Source organism: Cnephaeus nilssonii (genome assembly GCF_951640355.1).
Source record: "Cnephaeus nilssonii genome assembly, chromosome: 19".
Classification (NCBI taxonomy): domain Eukaryota; kingdom Metazoa; phylum Chordata; class Mammalia; order Chiroptera; family Vespertilionidae; genus Cnephaeus; species Cnephaeus nilssonii.
In genome coordinates, this window is record NC_137090.1 from 22,553,370 (window position 1) to 22,580,924 (window position 27,555).

Sequence of the window (27,555 nt, forward strand, 5' to 3'; positions counted from 1 at the left end):
AATCATTAGATACTTATGGATGATAAAAACTCAACATTATAAATGGGCTAATTTTATCTGATTCAGCCATTTAATGTATTTACCTGCTGTAATTTCTGAGTAATGTATCTGATGATTGTATCCAAGACCCTAGCTTTTCAAATTACCATGTTTCGGTATCAGTTTTCTTAGAATAGTCTTATTTTTTAGATCTTCCAAAATGTTTTGTGTGTTTTTGCACTCCTAAAAAAACAACCCCAAAACTGTAAAAAGCACTATAGGTAAAAAATACGGACCTAACACTTAGATTTAAGAGACATGGACTCATGTAATGGGTCTCTGCTTTTTCTGTCTTGGCTTTATTAGCCTTGATAAATAATGTTATAAAGGAAGTCCACATAGGAGTTGTATTGTTTTTTTCTTACTATATATATATATTTTAAAGTGGAAATTCATATTTTTTGTTTGGTTGGTTTTTACTTATTTAATTTTTTTGTTAATCCTAACTTGAGGATATTTTCCCATTGATTTTTTTGAGAGAGTAGAAGGGAGGGGGACAGATAGAGAGAAAAACATCTTATGTGAGAGAGACACATCTATTGGTTGCCTCCTGCACACATCCCAACCAAGGCCAGGCAACCGAGGTATGTGCCCTTGACCATAATCAAACCCAGGATCCTTCAGTCCTCGGGCCAAGGCTCTATCCACTGAGCCAAATCGGCTAGGGCTCCACCATATCTCTTTTAGGTTATAAGCTATTTGTATCCCTTAATATCTCCTGAGTGTCATTCCTGATTATATTTCCCGGGTGAGTTGGGTCTTCCTTTTTCTCATAGCAACATCTGGCCCTCGCTCAACCTAAGTCTTGTCTTCCATAGAGGTTGATTTGCATAGCCATGTGATGTTCTTTCCCAGCCTGGTTACTATTTTTTTCTAGAGATTTAACAAGGCAAAGAAGTCTTAGCAAGGAAATAAAGCAAAGAAATAGAAATCTACTTGTTTCTTTTTTGTATTCTAGTTGACTTGTGAATACATGTTTTCATTGATGCCTTCTGGTTGAGGACTCTGGGAAAGTTGTTTTTAATTTGCCAACGAAACTTAAAAGAGCACTTAAATTTCATATGTGTTTAATTAAAATATGCTAATTTAGATTGAGGTGCTAAAAAAGAGGGATAAGTTAAGTAAAAATTGGGTTTGTTAAATATTAAAAGAAATGCAATTTACTGATTTCAGGATATACCTTAGCAAATAAAATATGACTTATTAGTAGCAATGCAGTGCTTTAATGAATTGATGAAATAAGTTGCAATTTGCATATAGATTTCGAGCAAATGGAAGTTCTGAAGTACAGTTGTTTTTGAAAACACCTTGATTTCCAAGATTACAAGATAATTTATTTAGATAATTCTTCCTTTGTAGATTAATATCAACTAATTGCAGATTTCAAGTTGTGCATGTTCCAAGTAAGATACTTTAAATTTTGACTAAACTATATTTTTTCTTACTTAATCATAGGGTGAAAAGGTAAACTATGAAAAGTTTAGAAATTGGCTTCTTGTAAACAAAGATGCTTTTACCTTCTCTCGTTGGCTACTGTCTGGAGGTGTATATGTGACCCTCACTGATGATAGTGATACTCCCACTTTCTACCAAACTCTGGCTGGAGTCACACATTGTAAGTAATGACATTTTATTGTTTTCTGTTCACTTTTTAATGCAATTGCCTATAAAGAAGAAATTCATATTGTCAGTTTTTTCTTCTAGAGTGTAATAAAATGAAATGCTTGACTGAAAAGGAAAACCCTTTCTTGTCTACTTTATATTCCAAATGTGTGGTTTTTCCCCCCACAGCAAGCAATTCTCCAGCGCTCTACAAACACCATTTGAGTGTCCTGAAATTCATTTCATTTCTGACACTATCTACTAGGGTTAGCATAAACACCACTAGGTTTAGGGCTCAGTCCCACAAGGCTGCCCCTCTGGTTGAGGACTCTGACCCCCACTTCCGATACCAATCACAAGTCCAGGTTGTCACCGTGCTTCTGACCAATCATCTGTAAATTAGAGGTTCCTACGAGTCCCTCCTTGGGTTTGATAATTTGCTAGAATAGTTCACAGGATTCAGGGAAATGGTTATGATTACTGACTTATTACATAATACAGGATATGTTAAAGGATACAGATGAACATCCAGATGAAGAGATACATAGGGCAATATCTGGAAGAGAGCTTCTGTCCCTGTGGAGCTGGGATAAACTAGACCTGCTGGCATGTGGTTATATTCATCAGTCTTGAAACTCTCTGAACCCCATACTTTGGGGATTTTTATGGAGGCTTCATCACATAGGCATAATGAATTTTAACTCAGTTTCCAGCTCTTTTCACTCTTCAGATTGGGGAGTGGGACTGAAAGTTACAGTTTCTAATTATGGCTTGATCTTTCTGATAATCAGCCCCCATCCAGGAGCCCACCAAGAGTCACCTTTTGCATTAAAACAAAAGACTTAATACTACCCAAGAAATTCCAAGGAATTTAAGAACTCAGATGCTGCCTCTTTTGTCATGTGGTCTCTATTTTTCTTCAGTTCGAATTAATTTTTCATTTGCATTCCTGCACACTTCACATTTTACTTAAAGCAAGTAAGATGCATTTTGCCTCACCTTAGAGTCTTTTGGAAACGGCTTTGTTTCTCCTTAGAAGTTACAAGTCCCTTAAGTACAATACTCATGGTCTGTTTATCTTTGAGTTTTTCTTAGTGCAGTGGACTAGATGCATGTTATTGGCTTGAACTGTGTTAAAAAATTTTCAGCCATTAAAGTCTACATTCTAAATACTGATTTAAACATTTGATTTCTCCAGCAGTGAGCAGGAGGTATATGTTATTTTAGGATTGTAGGATTAAACTTATACCAAAGAGAAGGACCAAGATAAATTATCATATTTGAATAAGTTTTAACAACTTCATAGTATGTGAGGGCTTATATAAAGAATTATTTTAGAGGGAAAATTAATTATGATATTTTACAAATTTAAGGAACTTGTGAAGGTCACAAAGTTAGTTCTAAGATCTTCCTTTCTAAAACTTTTGCTTAAATAAATGATGTGAGATACAGAAAACTGATTAGTATTGAATTAAGGAACATGGAAGGTCAGCTTCCTTTAGATATAAGGGAATTACCTAATTATTTTATCTACTCCCATAATGCACATATTGGCCATAGAAATAAGCCAATAGTGTGTGGTAAAAACCTGAAGAAATAATATGCTTTTAATTTTCTATTATTTTTAAATTTAATTTAAAAATTTAAAGTTCAAATTGCTGGCATCATAGTTGATTTTTGTCATATTCTTGTTTCTTATAAGACAGCTACCTCAAAGTTAAAAAAATTAATCATGCCCTAGCTGGTTTGGCTTAGTGGATAGAGAATTGTTCTGAGGACTGAAAAGTCCCAGGTTCGATTCCAGTCAAGGGCATGTGCCCAGGTTGTAGGTTTGATCCCCTGTAGGGAGTGGGCAGGAAGCAGTCGATCAATGATTCTCTCTCATCATTAATGTTTCTATCTCTCTCTCTCTCCCTCTTCCTCTCTGAAACCAATAAAAATAAATTTTAAAAAATTAATCAACTATAAGGCCACTATGGTATATTAATAGTTACCAGCCTTTATTGAGCAGTAGAATTAGGAGAGGATATTAAAAGTGCAGGTTACTGATTCTAGCATCAAAGATATTTCTTCAGTGGGCCCTAGGACTCTACTTTCCTAGATTTCCAGGGTAATCTGATGTTCATGGACCCTGGACTACATTTTGAGAAATACTGATGATACCAAATTTTTGGACTGGAACCTGGATTCTTTGTCCACCGGAATCGAAGAATGAATCCACGGACAGAAAGTGGTATAGCAGTGATGGAGATTTATTGAAGAACAAGTACAGAGTCCCACAGAACTGACTTCCATGTAGGAAGGGGGAAGAGTCCCACTGGGTTCCTCTTCCCAATGGCTTATAAAGGCTGCAGATCCTGGTGCCTTGATATCCCCTCTGATTGGTCACTATTCCCTTAGACTGGTTACTATAGTAACTCCTGGGCTCAAAGGTCAAACCTCACATGTTCTGCCCCACTCCTTCCTTACTGTTTTTCTATTCCCTTTGGGCTCGCCTTCTGAATGAAGGGCTTCCTTCTCTTTATTTTGTAAATATATACCTTTTTTGGCTACTTCCAGTTCCCTTGTCTTATAGAGATGTAACTGCACCTGGTTTCCTTGTGTTATGGAAATGTACCTTCTCCCAGTCTGTGGCCCTGTGTTTTTTCCATGGACCCCAATTCTAAAAAATCCCTAAGCCTGCCTATGTTCCCCCAAAATTCCTGCTTCACTGATATGCTGTTGAATCTTCAGATTCTGGGTGAACACTCTGGCCCTGCCACTTATTATTCATGTTACTGTGGGAAATTTATTTAATCTCTCTGAACTTTTTTCCTTCTCTGAAGAACAGGGCTAATGATACAACTTACCTTATAGGTGTGTTATAAGGAGTGTAGATGAGGAAAATTTTTTTCCTTATCCATATTGGGTTCTTTGTCTGGGTCTTTTAAATTAGACTGAAAAAAGACATATGAAGAAAATGAAAGTTTATTAACCATCCTGCATGGGAGCATTCATTGATGAGTAACTCAAAGGAGTGGTTAGAATTTGAGCTTATATATATCCTAGCAAAAAAACACACCACACAATAATTTTGTAGAGAAGTGAGGAGAAAAAGGGAAAAGGGCTTTGAACTTCTATGGCTGGCAAAATGTGGGAAGGCAAATATATGGAGAAACTAATGGCAGATAGGACTGTTAATAAAGTTTGTTATGCAGATTCCTTCCTCTGGTGATAAGGATCTAGGGTTGTCTCTGATGAGTAACTTCTGTTCTTCCTGGTAGAGTAGCAGGGAAGATACCTTTACAAATTAGGCAGATAGGGGAGCAATTGCTTCTCAATTGCCCTCATCTCAAAATAATTCTTATGCTAAAGTGCCATATTTGGGGTGGCATATTGTGCTATCCTTTTAGGAGTACAGGAGATGATACTTTTTGCTTTTATAGGACTCAGCTCTGTGCCTAGTATAGAATAAGTGCTTTACAATGAATATGTGTCCTCTTGTATTATTGAAAACATACTTGGCTTGTGAATGTCAGTGAGTTTCACCCACTGTTTCCAGAGACTAATTGTTTTGGGAGCAGGCAATTTCTAACATAGGGCTGTAGACCAGTGCAAAAATGAACTCCTCTACATCTGTGGAAAGTTTTTCTTGCTAGTTTGTTTTCTTTTATAATTTATAAAAATAAAGAACCAGAATAAACTAGTTCAGCAGAAACTCAATTTGCTACTGGCTTCAGCAAATGGCTACTTTCTTAGTGGGCCTTTCTATGAGAGCATTATCACAAAATCAGAATTACTGCTAAACATCTTATAGAAATTCTGACATGGGCAGGTTTACATTCTGATGACTGATTTCTCATTTATAAATTCTCAGTTTTTGTCTAAGCAGTTCACTACTGGCATTTTTGTAGGCTCTTCGACTCAAAGCATATTTGCTACTTTATACTTTTCAAATAATGTGTCAGGAAAGTGGAAACCTGTGATAAAAATAGAGACTGTTATTAACTGATTTATAAGTAGACAGAAAATATTTATTTTACAGCATCAGTGACTATTTAAATTTGTGTAATGAGCCAAGTTATCCAAGAAACATAAATGGATTACAATATTTCACTTGTAAGTAATATTTATGTTAGAATGCAGATGCCTTTAATTACTTTTTCACATACAATTATAAAGTGAAATTTGAAGTCACAGTAAGTTGAACATACTGCCATATTTAATCAAATTTTATTCTCTTATGTAAATCACAAATGAAACTGAGGAGCTATTTGTATTCAATATAGAGTTATAATAATTAACTGATTTGACTTACACAAGATTTTAGATTTTGTCATGGCAGGTACTACATTTTCAGAACTGCAAATTTCAAACTATTGTAATCTTACCTTTTATTTAAATTTAAGAAATTGAATTAGAATTTTTGCCCAAAGTTCAAGTTTTTATGCGTGAATAGATCTTAACCAAATGTTTATCAAGATGGTTATATTGTCTATCATAATTTGCTATTTAAATACCTAAGATTAGTTTTCTAAGAAATTTTTTTGGTCAAGTATAAACAATGTTCTTAATGACAAGTTAATTTTTAAAGCCATTTATAGTGGAGAGAGACATAGACAATGTTTGCAATAGTGCTGAACATATTTTTTAAAAATATTTTTTTAATTGATTTCAGAGCGGAAGGTAGAGGGAGAGAGATATTAACATCAATGATTAGAGAGAATCATTGATTAGCTGCCTCCTGCCCACCCATTACTGGGGATCGAGCCTGTAACCCTGCCATATGCCTTGACCAGGAATCAAACTGTGACCTTCTGTTTCATAGGTTGATGCTCTACCATTGAGCCACACCTGCCAGGCAATGCTGAACATCTTGATGATGATGTTCAGAGTCAGAGAACCTATAGAGCGTAAATGTGTTCTATATAACTAAATGTTTGAAATAGGTTGGAACAGGTGTTAATTCATTCTCTTTTTTTCATATCTGAGAGAATAGTCTAAGACCAAACCCTAGTCTTTTGGCTTTTTCTTGGAATACCCTTTCCCTGTCTGTTTTTTCACATTTATTTAGCTCCACATAGTGTTGGAGTTTGGAGACACAGACTGTAAATTCAAAATGTAATTCATTTTACATACTTAGATCAGTGTTTCCATCCCCTATTATTGAACTTGCATAGTCCTAGCCAAATACAATCTGGCAGCTCTCTTCTTGAGTTTGAAGGCTCATCCTTTAGATGCTAACCTTTGAAATGCCTACATTCTGTCTAACTGCCTTCTAGTTCTAGGTTGAAATGCCTATCATCTTTAACATTCTTTTTTTTTTGTCACTCCCTGAAAAGTAAAGTTCTTTTTTGTTTTTTGTCTTGGGTCCATGGTACAGGTCCTTGTATAAGTTATTCTTGTGTTTGAATTATAAGAGAACACAACAGTTTTGTTTGTTTGTTTTTCTGTCCTGTTATTTATTACCTGTCTTGCCTATAGACTTTTTGTAAATACTCTTTTGCCTCTGCAAGACCTCCAGGGCCTAGTTGCTCTCACATGCTCCCTGAAAACCCTGTGTCTATTCCCTCATTGTACTTTCCACATTAGATTAAAATGACCAGTTTTTACTTTTATTAGAATCTAAACATAGTTGTTTTGTTCACAATCATATCTATAGTTTTTGTCAGGCACATAATATTAATAAGCTCTTATTACATATTTGCAGAATATTAAATGATTTTTTATTATAGTTCCTGTACTTTTCTTTCCTCTCCCCACCCCCTCCAATACTTTGCTCTGTGGAAGGTTCCAATTTACCACATGCAGATTGGGTACTTTCTAGAGGAGGCACTATACTCTGTGTACATTATCTCATTTAATCTTTCATTTCATCTCCATTCTGAAAATGAGGCAACCAAGACTATGAGAAGTAAAATTTTCTCAAGATCAAATGACTAATAGGTGTCAAAGTTGGGATGTTTGAATCCCAGAGTGCATGCTTATTACCATTTTAGGACCTAAAGACAGTTGATTGACACACAATCATTTTATTTGTAAATCTTTTATGAGTAGCTTGTAATTGCAGATAAAAAGATTTGGTTATGTGGCAGTTGTGGTGGTTGTTGAGCCATCTTCTTCAGACTGCAGAGAATCTTGCAGATTCATTTTTCCAGTTTCTTTTTCCCTTGGGATACTCACAAATGATTATTTTTTATTTCTCTTCAATAATTAATTTCATTTGATCCAGGCAAGATCATTGAATGATTGTCCTTTTTACCTACAGTGAAATAAATAATAGAATAACTATGATTTTTAAGAACTATGTTTTAATAACTGAGAGTTAATTTTCCTTAATGTTGATCATATTTTTTCATAGAATTTAGCTATATACTAAGAAAGAGTTTTTGAAGTTTTCCTAAAATGTATCATAAGAGTCAATAAGCCTGCTACCTCAGTGGTTCCTTGTAGTAATCGAAACTGGATTCTCAGGTAATTAATATAGTATTTTGGGCTAATTTTAGGGCCATATAACTAATTTTGATTATTTTTCTTTTTCATATCTAATTCAAATTTACATTGTCTCTATTTTAGCATTTATTATCTCAACTAAAAATATGTATATTATTGTATTCCCTTGCCACATTTTAGTTTGTAGTGTTAAAAACTTTGAATACGAAGAAAGTGCTTTAGTGATTCTTAGACCATAAGCCGATAGTACATCTGCATGTCCCTCCTTGTTTATCCTCTATCTTGTTGTAAATTATGTAAGGCTTACAGCCATTTTAAGTACCTCTCAGAAGGTCATTGCTTTTGAGAAGGTTGTTTCCTCAAAAATGTTGAAGAACTGTGTTACTATTTGAAAACACTTGGATATTTTGCCTGGCTTTTTAAAAAGTAGAATAAAATCCTGGCATTAAAGAGTTTTATCTGCAGCTGGAGCCTCTGACATGGTGGGACTTGAGTAGGATGGCCCAATGTGCAGGCCAAGAACTGTTTAGAATGTTACGAATATTGTATGCTGCTGTTGTGAACCAGAAAAAATTATATCTATAGATGGGTAATAAATTAATTCCTATATAGTTTATAAAGTATACTAGAGGCCCGGTGCATGAAATTCATGCATGGGGGGAGTGTCACTCAGCCCAGCCTGCACACTCACCAATCTAGGACCCCTTGGGGGATGTCCGACTGCCGGTTTAGGCCCGATCCCTGTGGGATCGGGCCTAAACCGGCAGTCGGACATCCCTCTCACAATCTGGGACTGATGGATCCTAACAACTCGCCTGCCTGATTGCCCCTAACCACTTCGCCTGCCAGCCTGATCGCCCCTAACTGCTCCCCTGCTGACCTGATTGATGCGTAACTGCTCCCCTGCCAGCCTGATCGCCCCCAACATTCCTCCCCTGCCGGCCTGGTTGCATCTAACTGCCCTCCCCTGCAGGCCTGGTACCCCTCCCCCCCCCCCCAACTGCCCTTCCCTGCAGGCCTGGTTGCCCTCAACTGCCCTCCCCTGCAGGCCTGGTCGCCCCCAACTGCCTTCCCCTGCTGGCTCGATCACCCACAACTGCACTCCCCTGCTGGCCTGATCGTCCACAACTGCTCTCCCCTGCCGGCCATCTTGTGGCAGCATGAGGTCTACATGAGAGGGCGCGAGGACCACCTATGCTTTTATTAGTATAGATGTTTTAGATGTTGTTTCATGAATTGCAAATAGAGCAACTACTGCAATTATTAACTTTTTAAGTGAAAATAAGGTTAGCTGCCTTCCCTCTTCTCAGAAGTATTCAGCTGTCAATTCATTCAAAGTGTTTGAGTAATAATAATAATAATATAGTACATATCATTTACCATAGTTTGTTTTTGGCAAATATTTAATTAATGAACTGCAGTCTGTAACCCAAAATGAATAGTTAACGTGAGTTTAAAAGGGAGCTCTAAAGCATGGTTTTAATGGTAACCGGGACCAATCTGATCATTTTTTCCCTCTAAATATGTTCTGCTTGTCTTCCCACATTTCTACTTCAGTAAAGAAATTGTGTTTTTTAAGGAGATTAAGGTAAAAAATTTGGGGTGCAATTGGTGTGATTTTTCTGTGTTCTAATTTAGTGTATTATGTAAACATCAATTAATCAGAAATACTTTAGTAACTTGAAGAGGGGGAAAGCACATATAAACTATATAACCATGGTTAGCGTAGCTGTGGTTTTAAAAATACATATCTTCTGATGAGTGAGGAAAGAAAAATGTTCATGTTTTCATGATGCTCCTATAACCTGTCACATCGTAAATCCTCTTAACTCTGCTATCATTATTGAGTTTGTTACTTATAATATCTTTTATCGTACTCTTTCATTTAATAAATATTGAATTTGTATATAGTAACCATATTGACAGGATGAATCAGACAAGGATTCTGCTCTTAGAATGTTTATAGTAGAGAGTATGTATGTAGATAGAGATTTAAACCCCAGATAGAGATTGAAACTGATAAAAAATAAGTACAGATAAAAAAGGTATGGGAAGCCAAAAAGAAATGTTTCAGTTGTTTATTTTACATATTGGATTTAATCAGTCTAAATGGGCAATTGCAAAAGTAATTTTTTATTTTGAAACCTCTTTTATGTTAATTTAAATTTACTTTTCATGCTATTTTAGATACAATGTATTTGTGTTTCAGAATTTTGTTTTAGGTAGATTGGGGTTTCTTTAGCAATTAAATTGGGAAATTAAAATATATCCTTGAAAGTTATATTATTAAGATAAACTGCCCAGAAGAGAAGGCTGAGAGGTTTTATAATCTTGTTTGCTATGACTCTTAGTGGAGGAATCAGACATCATTGATCTGGAGAAACGTTATTGGTTGCTGAAGGCTCAATCTCGGACTGGACGATTTGATTTAGAGACATTTGGCCCGTTGGTTTCACCACCTATTCGTCCATCTCTAAGTGAAGGTAGGAATCATTCTCTTTTCTACAAGTGTTTTTTGGTAAACAGATTTGAGCCCATCTCTTATTATTAACCAATGCATCTGAACTCTAAAAGGCCATAATATTACAGGTTTGCAAGTTTCTTGCAAATAGCAGAGTTTAGTGGAAAAAAACTAAAATGGGAATTAAGGTTGTAGTTTTGAGCATCCTGTTCTACCTATGTGACCTTGCATAAATTAGTTTGGCTTTCTTCACCTGAATATCTTCATAAATAAGCTTGACCAAGTCAGTGGTTATGAAGCTGTACTCCAATGAGGTACCTTAGTAGCTGGTGCCAGGGATTAGGGTGATGGCCACTGAGTGGGCAGAGCTCCAGGTTTTTGCTTTGTTTTGTTTGTATGTTTTTTGTTAATCCTCACATGAGGATACTTTTTTCATTGCTTTTCAGAGAATGGAAAGGAGGGAGGGAAGGCAGGTAGAGAGAGAAACATAGATTCAAGAGAGACACATCAACTGGTTGCCTCCTGCAGATGCTTAAACTGGGGCCTGGGAGCGAACCCAGGTATGTGCCCTTGACCTGAATCAAACCCATGATCCTTCAGTGGGCAGGGCTGATGTTGTAACCACTGAACCACACCAACCAGGACCAAGGTTTTTTATTAGCCCCACTTCTTCCTCAATTTGAGTGCCTCTACTTTTTTCCCTTTTACATAAGAAGTTTCCATTGCTATATCCTCCCCCCACCCCAACTACCAAAAGAAATTAAGAAACTACTGGACTGGACCATCTCTGAGGTCCCTGTTGGCTCTAAACTTTCCATTTCTATGACTTTCTAAAAATATATATGTTTTTATTGGAAGGGAAAGGAGAGAGAGAGAGAGAAACATCAATCGAGCCGAAACTGGTTTGGCTCAGTGGATAGAGCGTCGGCCTGCGGACTCAAGGGTCCCAGGTTCGATTCCGGTTAAGGGCATGTACCTTGGTTGCGGGCACATTCCCAGTAGGGGGTGTGCAAGAGGCAGCTGATTGATGTTTCTCTCTCATCGATGTTTCTAACTCTCTATCCCTCTCTCTTCCTCTCTGTAAAAAATCAATAAAATATATTAAAAACAAAACATCTACTTTGAAAAAAAAAAGAAACATCAATCGATTGGCTGCCTCCTGCATTCCCCCTCCCCCCCCCGCCCCCCCGCCGTCCCCCCCGCCGTCCCCCCAGGGATTGAACCCGAAATCTGAGCACAAGCTCTGACCAGGAATAAAACTGGCAACCTCTTGGTGCATGGGTCGATACTCAACCACTGAACTACAACAGCCAGGCATGCTATGACCTTTTTAAAACATTAGGGATACAAAGAGTAATTGTAGGTGATATCACACAAAATCATTTTGGAATCTTGAATATTTGGATTCTGCTGCTTCTGACCTTTTTAAACCCCCTACTGAGTTTTATTTAGTTTTCTACTCTTTAAACTGAGGGTATGGAATTAGATTCTTGGAATATATAATCTGTATTCTTCAGATTCCTAGGGTACTTCAGAAGTACTTGTTAGGATAGCCAGAACTGATAAGGCCCTGGGCTTTCACCCAGTTCAAGAGTACAACTGTGTTTTTACCTTTTTTGAGTTGGAGAATTTGATAAATCATTTCATTTAAAACATATATATTTTACTGATTTTTTTACAGAGAGGAAGGGAGAGGGATAGAGAGTTAGAAACATCGATGAGAGAGAAACATCGATCAGCTGCCTCCTGCATACCTCCTACTGGGGATGTGCCTACAACCAAGGTATATGTCCTTGACCAGAATTGAACCTGGGACCTTTCAGTCTGAAGGCCGACTCTCTATCCACTGAGCCAAACCGGTTAGGGCTAAATCATTTCATTTTAAATCAAAATCATTTTATTTCTACCTTTTATAAAATATTTGAAAACCACAGGATTGGATTATAAATCCCCTTTCTTTCTGAAATTTAAGTACTCATTTATAAAAGATTACATAGTACAAACAAGACTGCAGTATAGAATTTCTTTCTCTTAATATAATGTGTTATTTTTCTTCATTTCATGGAAGAGCTTTATAGCAGCTTATTAATAACAGCATGTTAAAAATAAAAATAAATGAACAAGATAAACTGATGAGTAAAATAGAACCAGAGGCATAGAAACATGGAACAAACTGAAGAATCTTAGAGGGCAGGAAGAGTTTAACCAAAGAATTTACATGCATACGAGAGGCCCTTGCACGAGGAGGTGGCCCTGCCTCCCTCTGTGCGAGGATGCACCCCGCGGGGGGTGGGGGACGTGTGACCCGCGCCTGACCCATGTAGCGCCGGCCACTGCGTTGTGTCCACTGGGGTGAGGGCAGGCACTCCTGTGTGTTGTGTCTCCGCTCCTGCCCACGCCCAGCCCAAGTCTCTCCGTGTGTTGTGTCTCCACTGTGGCCTACCCCCAGCCCCAGCCTCCCCTCGGCCGCTGGGGCTAGGGGCGGCAGGCAGTCCCCTCCCGCCCATCTGCGTGGGTAGCTCCTCCTGAGCGGTCGTGACGTCTGACTAATTAGCATATTCCCTGTTTATTTATATATATAGAAATGCATTACTTGTGGACATAGACAATAGGGTGGTGAAGGCTTGGGGCAGGGTGGGAACTGGGTAGAGGTGGGCAATGAAGTGGAAGAAGGGAGAACTCTGTAATACTCTCAACAATAGACATAAAAAGATTAAAATATAAAAAGAATAGTCTGTAATATCTTTGAGTGTATAGTTAAACTATTTTCCTTTTTTTGTTAATCCTCACCTGAGGATATTTTTTCAGGAGATTGGAAGAGAGAGGGAATGACAGAGAGAAATATTGATGTGAGAGAAACACATCGATTGGTTGCCTCCTCCACAAGCCCACCAGGGCCTGGGCCGGAGAGGAGCCTGCAACCGAGGTACATGCCCTTGACCAGAATCGAACCCGGAGCCCTTTGGTCTGCAGTCTGACACTCTATCCAATGTGTCAGACCGGCTAGGGGAATCCTTTTTCTTCTCAATTTTTCTAAATAATTTCTGATTTGGGATGGATTTTTAATTAAATTTTATTTTGCATACTATAGCCATTTTTAGTTGTTAAAATTGATACAAGATAGAGACAGGCAGACATAACCAAACACTAAGTGATAGTAATGTATTTCTGCTAGGATCTTAAGTTTTAGTTATTCTTATATCAAAAGGAAAAAAAAACTTCCTGAAACTACTGATAAACTCTTTAAAAATTTTTTGGCCAGTTTATGGGAGTCATGCCTGCTTTTATAAATATCCTATCTAATAAAAGAGTAATATGCAAATTAACCATCACTCCGCTACACCCACAAGCCACACCCATAAGCCAATCAGGAGCAAATATGCAAATAAACCCAACCAAGCTGGCTACGGCCACAGAGAGCAGGAGGGAGGCTTAGGTTTCCCCGGCAATGGAGGAAGCCAAGCTTTCCACCTGCCCTTGCCGGCCTAGGCCTCCACTCAAGGCTACAAAGTTTCAATGGTAGAAGATACATAAATCCAAACAAAAATGGCGGTAGCCACAGAGCTGGAAAGAGCAGGAGGCTAGGGTTGCCCCTGGCGATGGAGAAAGCCAAACTTTCCACACACCCTGGCCGGCCCAGGCCTCTGCTTAAGGCTACAAAGTTTCAATTATAGAAGGTAAATAAACCCCAACAGAAATGGCTGCTGCCACAGAGCAAGCAGAAGGCTTAGCTCCGCTCCAGGCTACAAAGTTTCAATTGTAGAAGATAAATAAACCCCAGATACCATGGCCTCCGCTTGGGTCGCCGGGGGGCGCGGCCAGCCTGCAAACCACCACAGGCCCCTCAACCAAGGTGCCCCACACCCCAAGGGAACCCCCACCCTGATCCAGGACACCCTTCAGGGCAAACCAACCAGCCCCCACCCATGCACCAGGCCTCTATCCTATCTAATAAAGAGTAATATGCAAATTGATCATCACTCCACACAAGATGGCTGCCCCCATGTGGACACAAGATGGCCTCCACAAGATGGCCAGCAGGGGAGGGCAGTTGAGAGGGACCAGGCCTGCAAGGGAGGGCAGTTGTGGGTGATCAGGCCAGCAGGGAAGGGCAGTTGGGGGTGACCAGGCCTGCAGGGGAGGGCATTTAGGGGTGACCAGGCCTGCAGGGGAGGGCAGTTAGGGGCAAACAGGCTGGCAGGGGACCAGTTAGGCATCAATCAGGCTGGCAGGGGAGTGGTTAGGGGGTGATCCAGCTGGCAGGCAGAAGCAGTTAGGGGCAATCAGGAAGGCAGGCAGGCGAGCAGTTGGGAGCCAACAGTCCTGGATTGTGAGAGGGATGTCCGACTGCCTGTTTAGGGATTGGACCTAAACGGGCAGTTGGACATCCCTTGAGGGGTCCCAGTTTGGAGAGGGTGCAGGCTGGGCTGAGGAACCCCCCCCCCCCCCCCCCAGTGCACGAATTTCGTGCACCGGGCCTCTAGTGTTATAACATTAGGAAGTTTGGTCACTGTGGTTTATGGTGTCTTTTCCTATTTTACAGGTTTGTTTAATGCTTTTGATGAAAATCGTGACAATCACATAGATTTTAAGGAGATATCCTGTGGATTGTCAGCCTGTTGCAGGGGACCCCTGGCTGAAAGACAAAAATGTAAGTTAAACATTGTCACAAAATTTGCAAGTATACAGTGAAAAAATTAGTATTCATCCATGTAAAATCATCTGTGGATTAAGGCTTGAATTTTCATCACTTTGTCAGATTAGCATATAGCAATCTCATGTTGAGATTTTATTTAAATCATTCTAAGGAGTCAATCATCTATTCTTTTGCTCTGTGGAGTAGTTTGGTATCTTTGTTATTATTAACTAGTGGCCCTGGTGCATGGATTCGTGCACATTGAAAGGAAATTAATTGGAATTCCTGGGGCAGCAACATGGCTCGAAGGGTGTCTGCAGAGCAGTGGGGGAGGCGGGGAAGAAGAGGAGGGGGCGATAGGAAGAAAACTCATGCTGGGATCTTCCAGCTCGCAGCACTGGCTCCGGTGCAGGGACTAATGCAGGCAGTCCCAGGTGGTGACTGGCGGGGCAGGACTGGGCGGCACCATGGGCATCTGTGGAGTGAGTGGGGGTCCCTCTGGCATTTGGGGTCCCTAGGCCTGGCCTGAGGGGATCGGGCCGAAATCGGCTCTCTGACATCCCCCAAGGGGTCCCAAAGTGCGAGAGGGAACTCTGCAAAGTTGCTGTTGTACCGGGTGTGGAACGCAAATGCAAGTGTGCAGTAAACCAGATTCAAGGCCGACAGTGCCCCAGGAACAACATAACCCACAGCGGAAGGTGGAATTGTGGAATCGTGGCATTGCACAGCCCCGCGAGAAATTGGGCTCCCTCTCTGGTTCCAGGGTGTGTCACCCGAGAACCGCTGCTGCCAAGTCACTGCAGCTCGGCAGCCCCTGCGTTGAGCGTCTGCGCCCCCTGGTGGTCAGTGTGTGTCAGAGGTACCGGCCGGATGGTCGGACGGTGACTTAGCCTTTTATATATGTAGATGGGGTTTATTTTCCTGATGAATTTACAGTTCATGATAAAGAAACTATTTCAGCCAAAATATATTTGAAAATGTTAAACGTTTAAAAAATATTTTCTTTTTTTCCCCCCCTAGAAAATATTTTCTGGTAGTCTATATAGAGAATTCAGTGCCTTGCATAATTGGAAGTACAACTCATTTTCTATGACTTGTATAAATATTTTAATAGCAAAGTGAAATTTATGTTCAAAACACAGTTTTATTAAATACTAAATTGGTCATTTAAATCTAGCTAAAATGTTATAACATAATTTATAAGCATATTACATTATTAAATCTTAACCATATTTCACAAAATGCCGCAATTTACATTTAATTGGTACCTAATACTGATATATTTACTAAGGTTATTATCTCTGTGTCTTTCTAAAATCCTCTCTAATAAAATGGTAATATGCAAATTAACCATCACTCCGTTACATAAGCCACACCCACCAGCCAAGCCACGCCCACCAGCCAATCAGGGCGAGTATGCAAATTAAACCTAATCCAAGATGGCTACAGCCACAGAGAGCAAGGTTTCCTAGGTAACAGAGGAAGCCAAGCTTTCCATAGCCGTTGCAGGCCTAAGCCTCCACTCAAGCTACAAAGTTTCAATTATAGAAGGTAAACAAATTCAAACAAATGGCGGCAGAATGGAACTTGAGAGAGCAGGCCAGGGTTGCCGGCGGCAACAGGGGAAGCAAAGCTTTCTGCCCACCCTGGCCGGGCTCACCCGCTTAAGGCAACAAAGTTTCAATTGTAGAAGGTGAATTAACTGCCACAGAAATGGCTGCCGGAGCCCCAGGCTTGGCTCCGCTCCAGGCTACAAAGTTTCAATTGTAGAAGGAAAATAAATTCCAGATACCAAGGCCTCCCCTTGGGTTGCCAGGGGGCGTGGCCGGCCTGCAAACCACCACAGGCCCCTCGCTCAGGCCGCCCCACACCCCAAGGGAACCCCCATCCTTATCTGTGACACCCTTCAGGGCAAACCAGCTGGCTCCCACCCGTGCACCAGGCCTCTATCCTATCTAATAAAAGAGTAATATACAGATTGATCATCACTGTAACACACAATATAGCTGCCCCCATGTGGTCAAAGATCCTGCCCCCATGTGGACACAAGATGGCCACCACAAGATGGCCAGCAGGAGAGGGCAGTTGGGAGGCACCTGGCCTGCAAGGGAGGGCAGTTGTGAGGGACCAGGCCTGCAAGGGAGGGCAGTTGGAGGTGATCAACCCTGCAGGAGAGGGCAGTTAGGGGTGACCAGGCTGGCAGAGGAGGGAAGTTGGGGGCAAACAGGCTGGCAGGGGAGCAGTTAAGCATCAACCAGACTGGCAGCAGAGTGGTTAGGGGGTGATCAGGCTGGCAGGCAGAAGCGGTTAGGGGCAATCAGGAAGGCAGGCAGGCAATCAGTTGGGAGTCAGCAGTCCCCAGTAGGGGGCATGCAGGAGGCAACCAATCAATGATTCTCTCTCATCATTGATGTTTCTATCTCTCCCTCTCATTTCCTCTCTGAAATCAATAAAAATATATAAAAAAAAACTTTTTAAAATTCTTTGCTGATGGACCACTGAAAGTTAACAAACTAGTGATTCATTTGGAGTTAATTAGCAAAGTGCTTATATTTCTAATTCTTATCATCTATAATAATAAAAGGGTAATATGCTAATTAGACCGGATGTATTCTGGATGTCCTTCCTAATGAAGCCAGGGCCGGAGGGAAGCCAGCCCGGGTCCAAGGTGCTGGAGGGAAGCCAGTGCTGGCAGCCAGGGGAAGGAAGGCCTACTCTTGCACGAATTTTCGTGCATCGGACCTCTAGTATCATATATAAACTTCATTGAAGAGTTGAAATTGGCCCTAACCAGTTTGGCTCAGTGGATAGAATGTCAGCCTGCGGACTGAAAGGTCCCAGGTTCGATTCTGGTCAAGGGCATGTACCTTGGTTGTGGGCACATCCCCATTGGGAGGTGTGCAGGAGGCAGCTGATCGATGTTTCTCTCTCATCGATGTTTTTAGCTCTCTATACCTCTCCCTTCCTCTCTGTAAAAAATCAATAAAATATATTTTTTTAAAAAGTTGAAATTGTTCTTTGGCAAAACCTTGAGTGTGTATTAGTTTTATTGGAGAGGCAAAATGGAAGTAGACTATCTTAATACCAGCTTGTTGCCATTGATTCTTAATATAGATTGAATATTTTCATCATTAGAAGAATCAACTCTTCAGTGATCAGTTTTAAATATAAGAAATTAAGGGCTTAAATTACCTCCTTAAAACCTGTTAGGTATGGTAGTATTTATTGGCCCCCTTTTTTGTTTTAAAATTTGAGAGAGACAGATTAATGAAGCGTGCAGATAATTCTGCATGTTCAGGGGACTTCAATGACATTTCTATGTCTGCTCCAGATGAGAACTTAATCTAGGATATACTTGCTTGAGAAACTCAGTCATTTTACTAGAGCACCTTCTAGTGAAATGTATTGTACTTGTAAACATAAACTAATTCCCCTTCATAAGAGTTTCTTTTTTTTTTTTTCCTTTTTTTTTAGTTTGCTTCAAGGTGTTTGATGTTGACCGCGATGGAGTTCTCTCTAGGGTTGAACTGCGAGACATGGTGGTTGCACTTTTAGAGGTCTGGAAGGACAACCGCACTGATGATATCCCAGTAAGTTCTGATTTTAAACATCTTATTGTATGTAACTTCCAGAAAATGGAGTGGAGAATTTTTTAAAAGTCAGAGAATGAAAAGGATTTATTATTACTGTTGGTTGCTGAATTATGCTACTCAAAATATTCATTATTGAAGATGAAAAATTGGGTAGAGAATTTGTCTTAGAAAATTTAATAAATTGTATAAAGTAAGAATGAAACTACAGAATAATTATTGTAATTTTTTAAAGCAAATATAAAATTCTATTTATGGTAATAAAAAATACTTAGTCAAAATATAGTATACTAGCGGCCTGATGCACGAAGATTAGTGCAAGAATGGGCCTTCCTTCCCCTGGCTGCTGGCACTGCCTTCCCTCCGGCCTAGAGCTGCCTTTCTGCCTTTGCTCCTGCCCGGAGCCACTTTTCAGCCTTCCCATGCTGCCCAGAGGCCCAGAGCTGCTGGGGCGGTGTGGAATGCCTGCGTCGTCACCATGGCGATGACATAAGTGTCCCACACCACCCCCGGGCGCTCGGCGCCTGCATATGTAAATTAACTCACCATCTTTGTTGGGTTAATTTGCATACTCACTCCTGATTGGCTGGTGGGCATTGCAAAGGTACGGTCAATTTGCATCTTTCTCTTTTATTAGTGTAGATTTTGGCCACTGAATAATAAAAATGGTATCAACTCTTTTCTAATTACTCCTTTTAATTTCTTTTTTTAAAGGAATTACATATGGATCTATCTGATATTGTAGAAGGCATATTGAGTACACATGACACCACAAAGGTGAGTTTAGCCAGGACTAACTTATCCTTTTCTAAAATTACCATGTACCAAAAATAGGGAAATATAGCATATAATATTTTAATCTGTTCTGTATCATCCCTACCAACTGCTTATTTGGATCTGTGGTAACAGTACCTCCAGGTAGCCGAAACCGGTTTGGCTCAGTGGATAGAGCGTTGGCCTGCGGACTGAAAGGTCCCGGGTTCGATTCCGGTCAAGGGCATGTACATTGGTTGCGGGCACATCCCCGGTAGGGATTGTGCAAGAGGCAGCTGATCGATGTTTCTCTATCATCGATGTTTCTAACTTTCTATCCCTCTCTCTTCCTCTCTGTAAAAAAAAACAAAAAAAAACAGTACCTCCAGGTTGACTCTAAAGACAGTCCATTCCATGTGTTTTATGTATAAAAACATTTATTAGCTAGGCATTTTATAAAAATTAAGTAGACCAGCCCTTGTCAAAATAGTTTATAATTTTTATTTCTTCCATTTTAATAAGTAATGGTAAGGCTAACCTTATATTGAGCAAAAGAAGCCCCACTAAAAGAATATACTGTATGATCCCATTTATATGAAGTCAGGAACAGGGGCAAACTAACAAATTATGATAGGCATTCAAATAATGATTTTTTAATATTAATCTGGGTGGTCCATGTATTCCTAAAAGAGTTTTTTTTTTTTTTTTTTTTTTTTAAATAGTACTGGTAAGGCTGTCTCAAGCTCTTTTTTTCTTTTTTTCTTTTCTTTGAAAATGAATTTTTATTTTACATTTTTTAAAAAATTTCTTTATTGATTAAGGCAGGCGTCCTCAAACTACGGCCCGCGGGCCACATGCGGGTGTTTTTGCCATTTTGTTTTTTTACTTCAAAATAAGATATGTGCAGTGTGCATAGGAATTTGTTTATAGTTTTTTTTAAACTATAGTCCGGCCCTCCAACGGTCTGAGGGACAGTGAACTGGCCCCCTGTTTAAAAAGTTTGAGGACCCCTGGATTAAGCTATCACATATTTGTCCTCATCCACCCATTCCCATCCCAAACCCCTCCCCACGCATGCCCCCACCCCCCTGTTGTCCGTGACCACTGGTTAGGCTTATATGCATGCATACAAGTCCTTTGGTTGATCTCTCCTCCTTACCCCCACCCTCCCCTACCTTCCCTCTGAGGTTTGACAGTCTGATCGATGCTTCCCTGTCTCCGGGTCTGTTTTTTTTTTGTTGTTGTTGTTGTTTTAAATATATTTTATTGATTTTTTACAGAGAGGAAGAGAGAGGGATAGAGAGTTAGAAACATCGATGAGAGAGAAACATCCATCAGCTGCCTCTTGCACACCCCCTACTGGGGATGTGCCCACAACCAAGGTACATGCCCTTGACCGGAATCGAACCTGGGACCCTTGAGTCCACAGGCCGACGCTCTATCCACTGAGCCAAACCGGTTTTGGCTCCGGGTCTGTTTTTGTTCATCAGTTTATGTTGTTCATTATTTCCCCTAGATGAGTGAGATCATGTGATACTAGAAATACACTTATAAGAACCGAAAATGAGACAAGCAATAATGGTTATGCTGAGAGGCAAATGAATCAGTCTGTAGTGAGTTTCTTTCTGGGCCAACAGTTCTTTTGAGTCCCAATTTCAATGTCAAAGAGTTCCTTATGTGTACATGTCAGCAATGATATTTCAGTTCTGTATGGTGGACAAATGGTGGTAATGTAGGTCCGACCTCTCTGGTTTGGTCCTGGGCAACGCACAGCTGCTGACTGCTAGTATGGCAAGGCGTCGTCAGCGTCTTCCATCTCTGGACTGTTTCTCTTCTGTCTTTATGGCTGGAGCAGTCCTGTCAATTCCTCTCTGTTGCAGGAATCCACATGGTCTTGGAGTTGTTTTCTGAAAATATACAAACATATTCTCGACCACCTCTCGAGTTCTTGACTACTAGCCAGAATAAGCATGTACTTTATAAAGAATAAATCCTTTAATTTTTTAGTTTGATATTTATTACTGACTGTTAGGTTTACTCCTGTAGTTTGATTTGTTGTGATGTGTGTGTGTGTGTCCCTGTGAAATTGAAAATAAGCTACATATTGTGAGGCATATTTGAGTTAATTTGAGCCTTTCCACTCAAACACTGACGTACCAAGTAGCAGATTGGTTATAGAAGCTTAGATTAAAAAGTAACATCAGTGTTTTTCTTCAATCACAATTCCAAAAGGAATAATCAGTCTTATTAACTGGTATTCATTGCTGTCTATCTATATATATAAAAAGCCAGGTACTGGATCACCGAGACAACCAAAACGACTGGTTGCTATGATGCCCACTGCAGCCAGTGAACTGTCCCAATCAGGGGGTGGGGCAGCGGCCAACTTCCTATGGTCCTTCCCCCTGGCTGGCCCCACCCCTGATGGGCCCCCACCACCAAAGCCACTCCCCTCAGGTGGCCCCACCCCTGATCGTCCCCCTGACTCCAATAGGGGGTGGGGCCAGCCAGCCAACCTCCTACAGCCCCTCCCCCTGCCCCAGATCAGCCCCTGTACCCAATTCTGGGTTGGGGCCAGCTGGCCCACCACCCACAGCCCCTCCCCACAGCCAGCCCCACCCCCGATCAGCCCCTACCCACCCTGAATGGCCCACAGCCCCTCCCCCCAGCCAGCTCCACCCCTGATTGGTACACCCCACACCAATCAGAGGTGGGGCTTGCTGGCCAACCTCCAAACTCCCACCTTCTCCTTCTCCCAACAGGCCCAGCCCCAATCCACCAATTGGGGCCAGGCTGGCCGGACACCATCCATGCACGAATTCGTGCACTGGGCCGCTAGTTTTTATATAAGATCGAGTTGCTACTTCTGGCTATGCTGTGAACATTAAAAAGATAATTTAGCTGTTTCAACTCCATGTAACCATGATAATGAAATGGTTAGCATTTTATTTGATTTTTTACTTTTTAATATTTTTTGTTGATTTTTTAGAAAGAGAGTAAAGGAGAAGAATAGAGAGATAGAAGCATTGATGAGAGAGAAACATCATTGATAGGTTGCCTCCTGTACGCCCCCTACCGGGGATCAACCCTGAAAACCAGGCATGTGCCCCGACAGGGAATCGAACCAGTGACCTCTTGATTCCTGGGTTGATTCTCATCCACTTAGCCACACTATCCAGGGTGGTTAGCATTTTAGAATGGAACTTGGACCTTTCAGCCAAAGCTATTAACCATATCCATTTGTGACCAGATTGTTCCTATATTACCCATTATTTTGTACCTTTAGATTGGTGTTAACATACTTAATAGAAATTGTAGCCTGAAAGTCAGTAATTACAGTGCTTTAAGATCTTTCCTTATTGTATATGGTTATTTTATAGTGAGAAGAGAATATATCAATATCATTAAATAATAAAAGCTAAAAACATTATTTATCTAGGGTTATTAGGTAATTGTTGAATACATGAAGTATGAAATACTTGGTTATATTTTTGCCAGACAAGAAAAAAGTATATGTCATCTTCTACACGGTATATGTAATTTTTGGTGCTCTTTGGCAACACAAAAATGTTGCTTTACCCAACTTACAAAAATGTAATGTTAAACTGCATTTTGGAGAAATGTAAAGTAGATATTAAATCTTTAAGAAGTCTGATAATATTGCTAGATGTTTCTAAGAAGATCTTAGAAGGTTGTTAGAATGAAAGGACTGGGTTATTTATACTCAGACTCTTCGATCAGGAGTTAAACTGACCCAGTCAGCTTTAGTCAATGAAGAACATCAATGCTGGAGGTAACAAGGTTGGGTTGGGATTTGAACTAGTAGCTTAATGCAGATTTGAATAAAGCATCAGATTTCTCTTTGAAGGTGAAGAGAAATGAACCCACTATGTTTTGACCTTAAAATTCTCTGAAATTTCAAAAGTGAACTTTTTATTTTCCCCAAGAATTTTAATCCTCCCCACATTGAAGCCTAGAGATTGCAAGTCCTAAGGGAGGTGCTTGAAGGCATGCCTGGAAGTTGTTATTTTTGTGCCACATTTCAGTTCAGTTTCACAGTATTAATTTAAGTGTGTTCCTTAGCCACAATGTACTGTTGTTTTATAAAGGAAATTACCCAATCCTCCAGTTTATATATCACATCCTGCATGTCCCACACCACTTTTTCATGACCTATTAATATATTGGTCTTTGTGCTACAGTGGAATCTTAGGTTTTGCCTCAAAAAAAAAAACAACAAAAAAAAAAACACTCAATTTTCCCTACCCAGAGCTTTTTGTAGTTTTCCATAGGTAACCCTTGAAACAGAAGATACTGTTATTTTCTAGGTCTTGTTGAAACAAAATTGTTGATGTGTCCTCATTACCATTGACTATTTTAACAGATTCTTGTCACTTTTAAACTTATTCTAGCTAGCTGGACTACTTGTCATATGAACACATAGAATCTACTTTATTTTATTATTTTTTAAAATATATTTTTATTTATTTCAGAGAGGAGTGAAGATGGAGAGATAGAAACATCAATGATGAGAGAGAATCATGGATCGGCTGCCTCCTGCATGCCCCCCACTGGGGATCGAGCCCACAACCCGGGCATGTGCCCTTTACCGGAATGGAACCCGGGACCCTTCAGTCCGCAGGCCAATGCTCTATCCACTGAGCCAAACCAGCTAGGGCTCTACTTTATTTTAAATATATATATTTTTTAACTCAGATAGAGGAAGGAGGAGGGAAAGAGTCATAGAAACATCAATGATGAGAGAGAATCATTGATTAGCTGCCTCCTACATGTCCCCTATGGGGGATCAAGCCTGCAACCCGGGCTTGTGCCCTGACTGGCAATTGAACCATAACCTCCTAGTTCATAGGTCAATGCTCAGCCACTGAGCCACAGGGCTAGGCTAGAATCTACTTTAAATTATTGGTTTGTTTTCAGACAAATGACCAATATAAGTTTAATAAACCAGATTTTATTCAATTGCTATAAAAAAATGACATTCTTAGCATGAGATCTTTTTAATATTGTTTCTCTTTCAGATGGGCCATCTTACTCTAGAAGACTATCAGATCTGGAGTGTGAAAAATGTACTTGCCAATGAATTTTTGAATCTCCTTTTCCAGGTACGTTTAATGTAAATGACAGGTTCAGAGGTTAGTAGTACCAGTAATTCTATATATTTTCCATTATTTAGTAGTTAATGCAACTGGACTGCAAAACCACATATGATACTAGTTAAATAGAACTACCTTATCCTATACATGCCTGAAAGATGGTAAGATAGAACATGAGTGCCTATTGAACCTTCTCAAAATCAAGATGGTAGGAGATAGGAAAGCAGAATATAGGTGATATTGTTTATTTATCTTATCATAACTCATGATAGAGAAGCATGTAGACTTACAGAGAACCATAAAAGCCATCATAATTTGCTTTTTCTTCACTCTTAATCTTTTTTAAAGGCCCTTCCTAACAAGTGAGATAGTGTGAACAGAGAGATGGGTCATTAGTAGGCAACTATAATTTTTTCAAAGTATACAGTCTCTTTAGTTAGAAGATTATCTTAGTTTCAAGGTGTCTCTTAATTTTATTTATTTATATTTTTATTCTTTATAAGGTCCAAGAAAGATTGAGGGACAAAGAGAGAAGAAAAGCAACCAGGAGTGAAAAGTCATAGAACTTGCTAGATTTTAACTATTTTCCTAAAGTAGTTCTCTTGCCCCAATTTATATAAATACTTTATGGTGCCCTGGCCAGTGTTGCTTAGTTGGTTGGGCATCATTGCGTGCATGGAAAGGTTGCCAGTTCACTTCCTGGTCAGGGCACATGCTTGGGTTGTGGGCTTGATCACCTATAGGGGGTCGAGTAGGAGGCAGCCAATCAGTGTTTCACTCTCACATTGATGTTTCTCTCTCTCCCTTTCCCTTCTTTTCTCTAAAAATCAATTAAAAAAAAAAAAGAATAGCTAAAATTTAAAGTTCAAATTTGCTCAAGTGACTCATTAATAGTTCATTAATTGAAAGCTCTGCAGAGACTGTGAAAAATACAATCTAGTCATTAGCACCAGTCAATGAAGTTTAATTTACCACTTTTTCTTTAGGTATGTCACATAGTTCTGGGATTAAGACCAGCTACTCCAGAAGAGGAAGGACAAATTATAAGGTAAGTTTATAGTTTCAGTCTATGTATTTTTCATTATATGGTTGAAATTGCTAACACCTGAAATATATCATTACTAAGTAATATTATGTCCCACTTTAATGTAATCATTATAGTAACACCCTGTTTCTCCAAAACAATTACATATCGAGATATTTTTAAGTAATTTCCTAACCAAGGTATTGATTAATTTGAAATCAAATTCTCTTTCACATTAAAATTGCACTGGTACTAAATTTAATTTTTTGAAATAAGACATTTTATAAGATAACAGGTAGTGCCCGGCCAGCATGGCTCAGTAGTTGAGTATCCTACCTAATAATAGACAAATATGCAAATTGACCGTACCTTCGCTATGCCCACGATTGGCCAGGAGGCGCAGGGGGCGGGACTCGGGGTGGCCGGGGTAGCTGATTGGGCCAGAGGGACGCTGAATTCGCGTCGCCAGCGGCAGCTCGAGCTCAGCATCTGCGCCATGGCTGTGCTGCAGCACAGAAGGGGCCTCTGGGGCAGCGAGCTCATGTCCCACCGCGGACCATCAAAAGCGTGGGAGCTGGGTGCCTGTCCGCTCAGGCACCAGCGGACAGGTACCCAGCTCCCCTGTGATCGAAAGCGAAAGCGTGTAGGGGACCCTACACGTGCATGATTCAATCATGCACTGGACCTCTAGTCAACCTATAAACCAGGAGGTCATAGTTCAATTCCTGGTCAGGGCATATGCCCAGGTTGCAGGCTGGTTCCCTAGTGTGGGGGTGTGCAGGAGGCAGCCAATCAATGATTCTCTCTCATCATTGATGTTTCTATCTCTCTCTCCCTATTCCTTCCTATCTGAACTCAATAAAGAAATGTATATTTTATATATATATATATATATATATATATATATATATATATATATATACATACATACATATATATATATATATGTGTGTATATATATATATATATTTATTGATTTCAAAGAGGAAAAGAGAGATAGAAACATCAATGATGAGAGAATCATTGATCGGCTGCCTCCTGCACGCCCCCTACTGGGGATCAAGCCTGCAACCCAGGCTTGTGCCCTTGTCCAGAATCGAACCTGGGACCCTTCAGTGCGCAAGCTGATGCTCTATCCACTAAGCCAAACTGGCTAGGGCTAAAAATATATTTAAAAAAAAAAAAAGATAACAAGTAGCAATTTTTTCTTACTCAAAATAGTTCACATTTATTGTAGAAAGATTACAAAGTAGACCTAAGCAAAAAGAAGCAAAAATGCCCATCATCTCTGTATTTAGATAATTGCTGTTGGCATTTTTATTTATTGAGGTATAATTAACAACTAAAATTATAAGATATTCAAAATGTACAATGTGATGATTTCATAAATGTATGCCTTATAAAAGGATTCTCCCCATTGAGTTAATTAACACTTCCATTACCATCTTTACCTTTTTTTTTGGGTGGGGGCATTTAAGTTATACTCTCTTAGCAAATTTCAATTATACAAGTGTTATCTACTATAGTCACTATATTATACTTTTGATCCACAGACCTTATTCATCTTATAATGAAAGTTTGTACCCTTTTAGCAACCTCTTTCTATTTCCCCAGCCCCAGCAACCATTTCTCTACTCTGTTTCTAATTGGACTTTTTATTTTTTAAAGATTCCACACATAAGATAATACTGTGCAATATTTATCCTTTTCTGTCTGGCTTATTTCACTTAACATAACACCCTCCAGCTTCATCCATGTTCTTGTAAATGACAGGATATCCTTCTTGTTTAAAGCTGAATAATATTCCTATGAGAGAGAGAGAGAGAGAGATTTTCTTTATCCATTAATTTGTTGTTGGACACTTAGGTTGTTTCCATACCTTGGTTATTATAAATAATATTGCA

The 27,555-nt window shown here is 39.8% G+C and overlaps 1 protein-coding gene across 2 annotated transcripts in view; it reads left to right on the forward strand.

Annotated features, from left to right (window-relative positions):
- The window catches only part of USP32 (ubiquitin specific peptidase 32), a 119,997-nt gene that overhangs the window by 42,834 nt on the left and 49,608 nt on the right, over nt 1-27,555 (forward strand). For both annotated transcript variants that reach the window (XM_079796980.1, XM_079796981.1), the window contains exons 5-11: nt 1,495-1,654; nt 10,425-10,556; nt 15,078-15,185; nt 18,645-18,760; nt 19,475-19,537; nt 24,553-24,636; nt 25,614-25,675. In XM_079796980.1, the coding sequence (XP_079653106.1) occupies nt 1,495-1,654; nt 10,425-10,556; nt 15,078-15,185; nt 18,645-18,760; nt 19,475-19,537; nt 24,553-24,636; nt 25,614-25,675 (725 nt within the window). The remainder of the gene's footprint in view (nt 1-1,494; nt 1,655-10,424; nt 10,557-15,077; nt 15,186-18,644; nt 18,761-19,474; nt 19,538-24,552; nt 24,637-25,613; nt 25,676-27,555) is intronic.